At 28.3% G+C, this 14046-nt stretch overlaps 1 protein-coding gene across 1 annotated transcript; it reads right to left on the bottom strand.

The window, feature by feature from the left end:
• Positions 1 to 231: 231 nt before the first annotated feature.
• LOC145742416 (thrombospondin-type laminin G domain and EAR repeat-containing protein-like) lies at positions 232 to 13083 on the bottom strand. The gene is made up of 14 exons (XM_082560195.1): positions 12852 to 13083; positions 9864 to 9963; positions 8659 to 8809; positions 8265 to 8464; positions 5219 to 5309; positions 4716 to 4830; positions 3967 to 4119; positions 3407 to 3651; positions 3019 to 3208; positions 2391 to 2461; positions 2034 to 2192; positions 1298 to 1473; positions 1068 to 1166; positions 232 to 835 (listed from the first exon to the last, which is right to left on the bottom strand). The coding sequence occupies exons 1-14, from the start codon at positions 12937 to 12939 to the stop codon at positions 682 to 684; spliced, it is 1992 nt and encodes a 663-aa protein (XP_082416321.1). The 5' UTR covers positions 12940 to 13083; the 3' UTR covers positions 232 to 681.
• Positions 13084 to 14046: the final 963 nt, after the last annotated feature.

Below are 14046 nucleotides of genomic sequence, written 5' to 3'. Positions count from 1 at the left end.
ACTCTGTACATTTGATCTGAAAATTTTAACTTGTTTGTACTTTTTAAAGCCCCGTGATTTTTGTTAATTATGGTCCAGTATTTTGACAGCTAGACTGTGTGCAGAAATTGATCCACATTGTTTTCTGAATATCTTGTTGGAAAAAAACACACTTAATGATTGTTTAAAAAATGTATTATGCTGAAGACAATATAAAATATAAAAAATAATATACTGAATAGTAGAGGCAGTGGTAAAACAATAAATATTCACAATAAAAAAAAATTAAGGTATCAAAAAAAGAAAAACTTAGTTACTAAATAACAAATGTTATTATTTCACAATTTTTTAATAAACACAACATTTAAAATAAAATAATTGATTCTAAAAATTGACCTGAGAGTTCGTAACAGTTTAAAAAGTTAATTTAAAGTTTACGCACAATAAACAAACTATAAATGCTGAATACTTTTATAAAGCTTGCAACAATACAAATAGATCAATTTGAATGATATAGACCTACAAATAAAAATTTAAAAATAATTCAATGGGATTTATTAACAAATTGAAAAAAATTGTAGCTATTATTTGACTCCATAGTTATCTCCCCCAAAAAATGCCTAAAGAGTAACTACACAGAAACTTTACTAAGAATCACCTTATGATAAATTCAAATAACAAAAATACAGCATTTTCTATAACTTAGTATGTCAACAATTGCAAGATTTTACTTTTTCTTGATTTAGCGTTGGCGGATACAAGGTAATGATGACTGTCAGCGACAAAGTGTTCCCAATCTGCGCAAGGATGAGTTGATATTGAATGAACCGGTACAAAGTTTTCTAGTCCTTGCCACCTACAAAATAAGGCTATTGTTACTGAATTTCATTCTTATTTTGACAAAATAAAATATTATGAAAAGAACAACTTGGATAGCATCTTACTTAAGGATGCTATGGCATGGAAGCAATGGGAATTAAACCTATGACATGATGTGAAATTATGTTTTAAGCACTACAAAACGCTGCCAACTTTTTGCTGCCGAACACAAATAATATACTTATAGTTAATGTATTTGTTCGTTTTACCTGTAAATGGTACTGAATAATTTTTCATTTCCATCTGATGAGCTAGCAGCTAGAAGGTAGGAGTCGCGACCGATTGTAAAAAATTCAAAATCCAAAGCCCTACATATCAAATTTTAAATAGTAAAATAGGTTTAACAAATTATACAAGCCTAAAAATGTTCTTGTAAAAAAATATTAAGTTATTAAGTAAATAAAATTTAAAACTTTAGTAATATTCTAACATAGCCTACCCGTGAGTTTCTAAACTTTGAATTTTAACAAATTGATGAATCTTTGGTTTAAATTCAAATATAAAAGAATCAACGAGGTAGGTATTTCTTTCAGGATCGATGTCGTAATAGTTTGTTACAGCGAGAAAGTTACGATCGGATATTACAAAATGTTCCCAATCCGTAGCCCCGAAAGTCTAATAAACAAAAATAAACTTTAAGTTTGTCCAAGTCCTTTTAATAATTTTGTTAAAACATAAATTTTGTAATTCTATGAACTATTGCAAGTTTAACAGAAATTGGATTAATATCATATTACTGAAAACCATTTTACAAATTGACATTAGCCCAAAAACCCAATTTTATTGACATTGAGACATACTTAATAAACTCTTCTTGCCCCAACCCTTTATTGGAAAAATGCCTTTTTATTTCTATAAAAATCGTTGACTCAAATTTAAGTAACCTGTCGTTTCGAAATTTTTGTTTTTGGTGAAATGTCCGTTTGGTCAAATGGTTTTTCGGTAATGAGAACGGATGCCAGTAAAATTGTGATTGTATACCCAATATTTTTAAAATAAAGCTTAAATTTTTAAATAAAAGCTTTTTACATATTTATAAAAATGATTTTTTGCATTTTAAAACGAATTTTTTAGTCTAAAACGAATATTAGCAATTTTATAATAAGTTCCCTATTTCAGATTGCTCAGTTAAATTGGGTTCGAAAATAAATTTACGTTTCACGTATTTAAAATACCTCAACATATTGCAGTGGGACAAAACTTGATTGTCTCCATTGATAAATAACACTATCTAATTTGGTTTTTACTCCGTCAAATGAATTCGCTACAGCAAGAAAATGTTCATCTTCTGCTTTAAAATACTCAAAGTCGTAAGCACCAATTGTTTCTATAGCCTAAACTCAGTGTTAATGTTATAACATTAGTCTAAAAGTCTTACTAAATTTTATTTAGTATTTTTTAGCGTTAAAAATATATATAACGGAAATAGATAAAGAAATAGATAAAAAAAATTACGCCTTTTTTTAAAAAAATTTACGTTTTTTCTTTTTACATCAAAACTTCGAAATTTATGTTTTACACTTTGATCTTACTTGATATTTGACAAATGCCCTGTGATCTGCATCCCAAGAATATATCCAACTTTTTTCTTTATGACCTTTAGCTGTAATGGTTAAAATAAATAAATTATTTTACCGATTTAAATATAATTGTAATAAAATAAAACTTCTTTATCATTTTTTTTTACGGTCCACCCAAACAATTAGGACCGTGAAGTACAAAACAAAATAACGTTAGTTAAAATGTTTATAATTTTTATCTTGGGTAAATTTATTAGCTATTTAAAATCCTATTTGGTTATATGAATAAGCAAACTAATTATAAGGGTGAACAAACGTTTAAACCCTTTTAATTTAGGCGTTATTTATCTGAACCACAAACATTTAAACCCCTCACATTTAAACTGCTTTATCTAAACCCCTTTAATTTGAACTTCTTTATTTTAACACTTCACATTTAAACCTTTATCTAACTTCCTTATATTTTAACCCTTTAATTTAAACCCCTCACACTGAAACCCCATTATTCAAACCCATTTTAATTAAAACCTTTTATCGGAACCTATTATATTTTAGCTACTTAGTCAGGAAATTGTTTTTACTGCAAATATATTTTATTTACTATTTACTGCACTAATTATTTTTTGTAATAAAAATATACCTCCAGCGTAGTTAGAAACCGCTAAGTAATGTTTGCCATCAATTTTAAAACTTTCCCAGCTGCGAGCAGAAAAGGTTCGAATTAGTTGATGAAGTAAAAACTTTTTTCGGTTATGATTCCAACGGTAGATGGCGCTTTGAGCTGCCGGAGATCGTTCGTCAGATCCTTGATTTGCAACAGCAAGAAAATGCTAAATCAAAAAACAAATTGCATTTTTTACCTTTAAATAGAATAAAGCAGTAAAAGAATTAGTTGTAATTTGGCGGGGACCGTAAAGTAAAAGAGTTCGTTTTCGAACCGCAAAGTCCGAATAATCTTTAAATAACTTTTGTTAACTCTGCAAAAAACACATAAAACAAAATGCGACTTTAAAATTGTTTCAGCGTACTTCGCTGCCTATAGAAAAGTATTTCCAATTTCTAGCAGTATCAGTGCTTATATTTTGATACGATTCAAATTTCTTTTTTTCATCATTCCATTTGTAAATCGTCGAGTCCATGTTTCTATCTCGGCCCTGATTAGCTGCGGCTAAAAATAAACCCTCGCCAGGTATTCGAAAAATTTCGATATCCAGAGTTTTGCTTTTTGTCATTAAATCTCCAAAATCCACAACGTAGTCTAATCTAGGGAATGCTAAAAAAAAACCTTAATAGTTTTTTTATTGTGACAAAATTAATATATCTGCCTTTTAAAATTCGTTTAAGCAGCTAAATTTATTTTTTAATTTATATTTAAACAAAAATATGCTACCTATTTTAAACAACTGCAAATTCATTGCAAAATATTTTAGTTTTTGTTATTTTCAACAAAATTTCAAGTTGTTTAATTTGAATTAATAACAATTAATAAAGCCCTATAAATGTAGCAATAAAATTTATATACATTTAAAACTATTTTAATAAGAGGAAGATGCTATTTCAAAACAGCATAATTTAAATAACAACTCACAAGTTTTTAATTTCATCCAAGCATTACCGTCACACATCTCCAATTTTTTATCACTTTTTCGATACATAAGTTGTCCTGTTGTTTCGTCGTTGCAAGTTAACGTTTGGTCATCATCAACATTGTCAAAATGAACATTTTGGTTGCTTTCAGTTTCTAACAGTTTTCAAACATAAAAAATTGTAATGTTGCTAAAATGCATGTTAAGTGACTGCCTAAAACGCAAATGTAAACTTGGCTGTTACTGCTTTGTTACTGTAAGTGCCAAAAGAAAAAGTTCCCGATTTTATTACATCAATCAATTATATAAACAGCTAATATTTATTTCAACTGTGTAAAAAGTCTAGATAAATAGCACTAAATTCGAACATAAATAAGGACACGACTCTATTGACCAAACCGTCACATAGCCAAGCCTTAATAGCGCCACCTCGTGAAAACATTCGACCCTCATTGCTTTTATATTGCGGCGCGCTTGAGTGAAGCGCTCTAAACGGTATAAATTTCTGTCGAGTCAAAAACCAAAAGCAAAATAACCGATCATTATTTTAATTATCGGAAAAATGTAATATATAATATCCAAAACTGCCATTAGCAACTTTAGAATAGGTAGGCCGATCTTCTCACATCAAGAATAAACAAAGGCAAATAAAATGTTAAAGGACCTACAACGCGTAAGTCATCACGCGTTAGAACACATATGTTATATATTAAAAGTTGATGATACTTAATCACGATATTAAAATTCCTACTTTTTGTCATAAAAAGATTTGTTCCACGCCAGGAGGGAAATTTTGATGACGAATCACGACAAAGATGAATCGCTGCGTCTGCGCCAGGAATTAATTTTACTTGCCTTAGAAGTCCCTACACCAAATCATTTAAATAAATATATTACTAATCATTAACAACAACGTAGAAAAATTAAAAATTCTGTAAAAATACAACTTTTTTAAAAATATTCATTTATCATCGATGTGGGAAGGTCGACCTCGTGACCTGAACATAGAAAATCCAGTTGCCCCGACCCAGTTTTTAGTTGCCCTTGGCAGTTTTGAATATTATAGATTGGAATTGCTTAATAATTAAGCTGCTGATTTAGGGTTGACCTAGCAGGAGTTTAAACCGTTTTTATCACCTGTAGCATGAGAGCAGTGGTGATCGAACCAAAGGTCTCATGTTATTAAATGTTATGTCTACTACACCATGCTGCCGGTAACTCTGTTATCAATTTAAAGAGTAACAATATACTTACCATAAATCTATTTCTTTTTTTCCGACGACTTGCGATATAAAATTTTGATGATAAAATATTTAATTTTGAAGGCAGAAAATGTTGCAATTTACTGTAAAATATAATTTTGAAAATAAAAAAATATTACTAGTCAAAAGAAATATCAATGCGACAAATATTAAAAAGTAAAAATTGTAACTAAAATCTGCTTTGGAAAAAAAAATTTACATGGTAAAATTGAAAAAAAAAAAAAAAAATTTTACATGGTAAAAAAAAATTTTACATGGTAAAATTTTTTTGTTTGTATCAACGTTTTTTATTTAAACGTGAGTTTGGTAACCATGTTATAGCAATTATATTGAAAAAATCACGCGTAATTTTTTAATAATTTTAGCATGTTTTAAATCATGAAATTGATTTAGTTTTTTCTGCACCGAATCACTTTATTATAATTGTAATAATTATTACGCTAAAAAATTTTGGATTTCAATACGTCATTGGTGCGTGAAACCTAAATAAAAAATAATATGTCTTCAGTTTATTAAATTTCTCGCCAAAGTAATGGGAGATTATTTAGTCATATAAGAGATATACAAGATTACCTATCGTTAAATATTTTATATGACTAAAAATCAGCGTAACTAAATAATCACCATTACTAATTTTTGTTTGGGTACATCATTTACAAAATCATATGCTTTTAAGTAAAGCACTAATATGTTAACTTTGGATTTTAATACATATTAGCAACTTTATATTCAATTTTTTTTATGTGTAATTTAAATGAATGTAAAGAATGATCAAAGGGACCAAAGTAAATTTAGCCCAGCGGGAAAAACAATTTACGGCCCGTAAAAGTTAACTTGTCACAGCGGGAGATGAACGCCTAAAAATTCCGCGAAATTTATAAAATATTTCACGTAATGAAATCAAAAATTTGAAAACAGAATTTAATCACTTTTGATATGGTGCAAAAATTATCCACCAACAACTTCAATGTAATTTTTTTAATTAAGTAAACATTTTTATTAAATAACTTAACGATTATTATAGAATTTTAAAATATCATTTATTTTTAACATGTTGGCTTTAATTTTAGTAATTTTTGTTTTATATTTTAAAAATTAAAAATTAATTTGTTAATTGTGATTATGCACTTGTTTGTTTAATGAAATTAAAAGAATAAAATTTATATTCAAAGCATACAATTAGTTTTTTAAACAACTTTTAATTGGTCAAATAAAACTAAACATTAAATAACTAAGCCGGTATTAGGTTTTTCAAAATATTGGAGTTGTCTTAATAAATATTCATTTTAAGCTTGATTATCTCAAGTAAAAAGTTTAAGCTATACTTAACTTAACGTAAATAAAATTATTCAAATCCCTAATACACAGAAAACAGAATTTTAATAGAAATTGGGAGTTAGGTTGGTATTGTCATGTAATTGAATATGTACAAGTGTGTATGTTGGTAATCTATTGTGATTCTTTTTGGTTCTGGTTCCTCGACTGAAGTCTAACATAGCGACCAACAACTTTTACCCAAAAATTGTTATGATGTTTTACTAACATGTTTCAACTGCACGCAAATTTTGTTATAAAAGAAAGTCTGGAATTTCGGTTAAATTACACTTTTGATAATAATAAATTCTATTTTTTTCGTTTAGGTTTAAAATTAAAAAAAAACGTTCAAGAATTCCTAATTTTAACACGATCTAGGTGAAGCGAAAGGCAAAACCAATTGAATTAAATCGTATAATTTTATTTTGAAAAAGTGCTTTTAATATTTGGTCATGGTTTATTTCACAGTTTTCGATATGTTATGTCGCAAAAAGGAAGCGATTCTACGTAAAGTTTACGGACAGATGAATTTTAGCATCCTACTATTTGGTTGTCTGCGAAATACGACCTTGCTTTGTGGTTCAAGCAATAGATATCATAAAAAAAACGCAATTGACCCCTTTTGCTTAGTAACTTCAATTTTGGCAAGATAAGGTACCTAATAGGTCACACGTTAGTTTTGGCAGTACATTGTACAAAATTTAACAAAAATCAATTCAGGTATAAAACTAAAATGATTGTTGTAACGCTCTACATAAATCAGTAAACAATACATAGACGGTATACTTACTGCGAGGTCAACGATTTTGTAAATGTGTTTTGCAGGCATAAATTGGTATAGGAAGTAAGCTAGATTACGCAAAACTAAACATTTGGCAAAAACGTTTCAGTTTTACCACGCCAGACGATTTTAAATAACAAGAAAGATATTTTTTTAAATTGTTTTTTTGTAGTTAACAACTGAGGACCAAGTACAATTTACATAAGCAATATTATTACTATATACTTAAAGTTTTTGTAAATCGTCTAAACATTCGAACACAAATTTAACTTCTAATTAACAAAGCTAAATTTATACGTTTTATAATATGGTATACCCATAGGTGGGCACAGTTAACCGAGAAAGTAACTTCGTTAAATGATAATTCGTTACATAGTACATTAATAAGTTAAATTACACAAAATGTAACGGTAGTTATCGATAACCGTTAACGTTAAAACTTAAATAAAACAAACAAAGAAACGACCTTATTTTAAAAAAACAGCAGTTTTTATCTTAGTTGATATTTTAACTACACGAACGTAAGTTTAAATGACGTTTTAAAAACTGAAAGAATGCTCAAATAACAGCGGCCAGATGGTAGTGGCATACATCGTTTAAAATTGAAACGATTAAACCCAATAAACGTCAAAATAAAATAAATATACTTTTATATTACCATGGTAAACTTGTAAAAATATTAATTTAACGGAAGCACAATTAAACGAAAGTTAACAGGTCCGTTAACGATTTTTAAATTTAACTTAAAAGTTAAATTTTATCGAAAAATTTAACTATGTTAATTAACGATTAACGCATTAACGGTTTAGTGCCAATTTTTGGGTGTACTTACATTAAATACCTTATTTTTTTGAAAAGGGAATTTAACATACTTAATAAATATTTGATTTGCAATACAAATCTATTTTTAAACAGCAATAATTAAATATAATAGATATTTTACCTGACAAACGATGGCAGACAGTCCAAAGTAAATTTGACTTCTTTTTTAGTGACTGTGATAATAAGGGTATGCCATTCTCCGTCACTAAATCGATTATTCTGGTAACTTGATGAGATTTTTTGACGGTTAGTTGTAGCAGTGAAATCAAAACTCAGCTTATTTCGTTGAACTTTTACAGCCATTATTACAGTGTGATGGTCCTAAAAATCAAATAAGCGGCCAACTTAATGATTTTTAAAGTGTCACACTTACTACCTCTTAAAGGTATATGTATCATCAACAAGGAACCCTTAACATGTTTCTATATGCGTATTTTGATCACATTAACTATTAAAAGCACATGCTTTAAAGATTTTTTTATATTGGTAAAAATACCATTTATATCGCCTTTTACCTGAGCTAAAAGAGTTAACATATATTCGTTGTCGTTTTTGGTTATTTCACGTCGAAAGGTAAGCACAATAGAAAACTCCTGCGGTAAATATGAACACGATGTCAACACTTCAGAAGCCGGTACCCCTAAAAGTCTAGCTTCCGGATAAAACCTTTAACATTACAAAGTTATAGTTAAGCATAATCTTAACGTCAAAAAAAGGATATTTATTTTAATGATTATATCCAGAATACATTAACATGAAATGCCTTTATATTATTATTAAAGTTTAAAACTAAAAATTGCAAATATTGTAAAGTTGCTAAATTGTGTGATACTAAATATGCGTCTTGTGATTTCGTAAACTGTTGTCTGTGCGAACATATGCATTGTCACGTGATTAGTAGTTTTAACGTGTTGATAGTAAGGCTAAAATGCAAGTTGATGGGCAGTAGAATGTAAAATCTGTGCCAGGACAAACTATGATTTAACTGTCCAGATTACATACAATAGATATCAAAGCAATATCTACTAGTTGTGTGCTTTCATACGTTATAAACCAAGCAAATATGGTTGAAAATGTACTATAAATTGTGTTAAAGATTAAATTGAACCAGTTTAATGGTTAAAAGGTTTTTTTTTGTTTTTTTTTAAGATACACTCTAATAAAATTTAAATAAAAATACAGTTTAATATTTGGACATTAAATCCAGTGACTTATATTTTATTTTTAACGTTATTGTTGCCTTTTTTATCATCTGTGCGCATTTTATGCAAACAAATAAAAACTTTACGGTAGTTATTATTAATCCTCATTAAATTAGATTTCGTGACCATACCATGACATAACATAAAATTATGGGTAAATATTATACAATTGTGGCCCCCCTGCTTTAAATCATGAAATTGATTTTGACGTTTTTTCTACGTAGTCAATTTATTATTTATCGTATCTTTTTATTTCTCTACTGTTACTGATGCGTGAAAAACCTAAATAAAATTTCCCTTATAACGACATTTGAGCTAGTGCCAGTCAAATTTAAAACAGTTTCCAACGCCATTGTACGTCTACGTAGTACCATTAAATGTTTTACCTACTTAATTAGGTTGGTTTTAGTATGACACATATAGTATAGAGTTTCGTATAATTTTATCAATAAAACTCCAGTGCCATGTGGTATCGTATACAATACAACTTTTAGCAACAAAAAGATTTCTGGTTTTACCTGTAGCCACTTACACCGTTTTCTTTCACAATTTCAACGCCAGCAGGAAAACTTGAAGATTGAGATAAAGATTTTCCTAACAAGTCAATAGCCTCAACATCTAAAAAAAAAATTTATCTAAAGAGGATGTATACTGAAAAAATTTAAAAGATATTTCACATAATAACCGAAAACCATCTAGCAAAAAAAACCTAAAAAATTCTATAAAACAGCAAAAGTAACTATAAAAATTTTAAAAAGTGCAATTTTTTAAAATTACAATTTAAGTGGATGATTTTTAAATTTCATTTGATTAAATAATTTACTTCAAAAACGCCCGATAAAATAAAAGTGAGTTTTTTCGTACATTTTTCTAAATTAACTATAGTTGAATTGAAAGACCAGTTTTATATCAAAGTGCGATTAAATTTATTAATAAGAATGGGGGTATAATGGCATGATGTCATAAATAATATATTTTATTATTAAGTTACATAAAATTCTTAAGATTTTTTTCAACTGTGTAAAAATCGTGATACAAAACAGTTTGCCATTTTTTTAATTTTCTTCTTAACGTAATTTGCTATATTAGTATGAAATTAAATACTAGTATATCAAACATTTTATAATAAACCCGTTAACACATGTTGTTACAGCTTCCAATGCTTTTAAAAACCTGATTACAAAAACTAAAAATTTTAACAGAAACTGGAAGAAAAAAATGGGAATAATAAAAACTTGAAAATTATCTTATTTACCTATACAGTTGGGCCGACTTTAAATCCCTATATCGAAAATTTACCCATGAAACTAAGATATTTTAATATAATTCGATGAGTATGAAACAAAATCGTAATTACTTAAATTTGGATTTGAGTCACAGGGTGAACAAACTACAAAGTGCACTAAATCCGGGTACCCTACGATAACTTTATCAGTGTATTAAAAGTTACATAAAGAAATTGGGTATATGGCGCGTCGGAATCCCACCCGGACAATATGACCACAAAAAGACTTCTAGCAAACTACCTAATTAAGGTTTTCTTTGAAACAATATTTATAAATTACTTATTAACATATCGAAATTATATCAAACGAAAAATCGACAAAGTTCATTAAAATTAAATTTATGGTTTTATTTTTTAAATTTGATATAAATGTGTTAGTTTTATCCATGATTACGTTAAGTATATTTTATTCCTTATACATCTTATTTTACTTATACCATATTAAAAATTTCAAACATAAAGTTTAAAAAAGTTTAAAATATTATTACAATGCCAGAAATGTAAGGACCCCTAAAGCAATTTGATTATTCTGTTTGATAACTAAATTTGACCAATTTAATCGAACCACCAACAAAAAATGATAATAAACAAGTGCAGCTGGTTCTTGTTTGACTTACACTTGAGCACAGTGCCTTTCTTTTCTTACGTAACGGCTGAGCTAACTTTAAGTTTAGTTTAGTAATTTAATTAATAAACATATTTTATTTAAATGATAACAAAAAGAACGTTATTTTTTGTCAAAAAATTACGTTTAACAAAGTTTCGTAATAGTATTTAATATTTAGCGTCACAATTTCGGCATATTTTATCACTTTTTATAGGATTAAGATGATTTGTGTGCGTTTATTACAAACCACTCAATTCGTTTTACCAAATATTTTAAAATATTTAACTTTTTTTAAAATATAAGGTTAATTTATACCCAATACCTTCTTAACAATATATTTCTTAAGCTATAAAGAAATGAAATGTTAATTTATAAAGGTAATTTTTGTTATAAAAATTCAATAAATGCGTTATTAAAACGTGATATGAATTATTTATTAATATTGTTTACTATAATAAAAATAAAATACTTATGAAATAAATAACGAGATAAATAAAGTCTATATTTTATTTGTATACAATTGAAGTTTAATCACACAAGATTTCTTAAACATCAAAACAACTTTGAAAAGATTAATTCTCTAAAACAACGCCCTAATTTATTATCTTTAACGCAAATCCTTCCTGGATTAAAGGTTTTACTTTTCGGCAAAATACGACAGGCATTGTCGCTTTTCGTACAAACAATAATTTTTTTCTATTTTTAATATCTAGCCCACATCAAAAAAATATTTAAATAAGTAGGTTTGTTCAATTTTTTTTCCACCAGTTTAAGGTTACCGTATCAGTTGATTTAACAGTGCAATTTAAATGATTTTATCCTACCCAATTTGAACACCCAGCTTTAATCAATTGCCGGGTATGAAAACCTAAAGACTAAAGTGTCATACCCAAAATGCCAGCATATTTGAAAATTAATAACGTTTATATTTACATTCTACTGTTTAAACAAAACTGATTAATTTTTGCCCGCGGTTTAAATGCTTATATTTATTACGACGTTTAACCGTATTTTTGTTATTGATTTAAAGCTTATCTCAGACATAAGCAATCTTAACTTAAAAATCGTTTATGCTGACGTCATAATATTACGATCAAAGAATGCGGGGCCGACCCATTCAGCACCGGGCTGCTGAATAAGAAGGCAACTAGCCATTACGTATTCCTGTAACTCGTCATCATAATAATAAAATAAACTGGTAGGATTTATTTATAAAAAATATAAGTAGTTGGGGTTTAAAATTGTATTTATTAAATATGCAATTCCTACATTCAAGTTATAACATCAGATTTTGCCTTTGTTTATATGGTGTTGAATATTATTTTAACGATCGGTATGCTATTCTCTATATTTTAGACGTCTTTATTAATCAGTATACACCTAATCAAATATACATTTTTCCGTGGACCAAAATAAAAAAAACGTCATTTTACTAAAATTCAAGTTATCATTTCGCTGGAAATAAAGAAAACTTTCTAGAAAATGAATATGGTAAGCTGGGGTTAAACGAGTTTTTGTTCAACTGCCTTTTCTTAAAAATGGTTTTAATTTTAATAGCTTAACGTAATATTTAACTGTTGTAAAACTAATTAATTACAAGTTATTATAACTCACCAAAGCATAATTGTGACACCGGTCTTGGCGATGTTACTGTTGCCAGGCAACAAAAGCATAAATACGTCCACCAGTAGCTTGGCATCATAATTCGCAACACTGGCCGCGTGGCATGTGCACTGGCATTGACTATGTTTTTTCACAAAATAATCACGTTTAAGCGATGTTAAACTTTTTAGTTTTTCATATTTCTTAAAGCTTTAACCGGTGTTTGCAGAATCTTGTTACGCCATATAAATCTATAAAAATAACGGTTCAATATTAGCATATATTGAAGTTATAAACACTATTATGTAATTTAACCACTTATTTTTGCAAAAAAAGCTATAATGTAACTTATAACAGTCTTTATATCCAATAAACTGTTAAAGTCCTAACGTTCAAGTTATACAGCAGCGCATTAGCATTTACTATTAACATTTATGTTTACACTAATACTGCATTCGGTTACATAGTAATAATTTTACTATCATTTTAAAAATATACAGCTTAAAACCAGTCCAGCATTTTTTTAGGTTACGCATGTCTAGTTTGAACTATAGTGGTACTTCAGTCTCGACTTCAGATATCAAGTATTGTAAGTTTTATTGCTGTCAATCAAGGCGTTTTTTTTGTATTGGTTCGTTTTATAAATCGTCTAATCTTGTTCGCGGTGAAAGAATATCATGGTCGGAAGGGCTACGTCTGAAAAGTTTAATGCTGTCTTTTTATTAATACGTCGACTCTATTATTAGTAACATTTTATTTACTGTATTCTCATTACTCATTACCGTTGATTCAAGAATGTTTATTTAATTCAAGCAAGTCAATTTCGATTTGCGCAATATTATAAAAGCGTATTGTCTATAATTTATTCTTTTTGTTATTTGCCTAAAATGCTACTACGAATTTTTAATATTATACTAGAAAGTTCCGCTACAAAATAGATTAAAAATGTCACCAAAATTAATATTTTGTGTATTGCTGTTACTTTAACGCCCAATGCCGATCGCCGAGACTAATTCTGTTCAGCGGCCAGGTTTGAATAGCGATAATTCCGTGAAAGAATTAAAAGTAATCCGGCAAGCGATTCGGCCAGACCAGTCGCTTCTCTCTATTACATGATACAATAATCTCGTTTCGTCGCGATTAAGTTTCATTTTGGCACAAATAGATCAACTAGATTAAGTCATGCAACGTTTAGAAAGTCTCTCAG

Source organism: Corella eumyota, chromosome 2 (assembly GCF_963082875.1).
Source record: "Corella eumyota chromosome 2, kaCorEumy4.1, whole genome shotgun sequence".
Classification (NCBI taxonomy): domain Eukaryota; kingdom Metazoa; phylum Chordata; class Ascidiacea; order Phlebobranchia; family Corellidae; genus Corella; species Corella eumyota.
This window is presented reverse-complemented; position numbering and strand designations above follow the sequence as displayed.

Coding starts and splice junctions, on each gene's coding strand:
- LOC145742416 (XM_082560195.1), bottom strand. CDS start 12,939: ATGATGCCAAGCTACTGGTGGACGTATTTATGCTTTTGTTGCCTGGCA. Junction 8,465..8,658: donor TGTTAACTCTTTTAGCTCAG/GTAAAAGGCGAT, acceptor TTTGATTTTTAG/GACCATCACACTGTAATAAT. Junction 1,167..1,297: donor CAAAGTTTAGAAACTCACGG/GTAGGCTATGTT, acceptor TTTGATATGTAG/GGCTTTGGATTTTGAATTTT.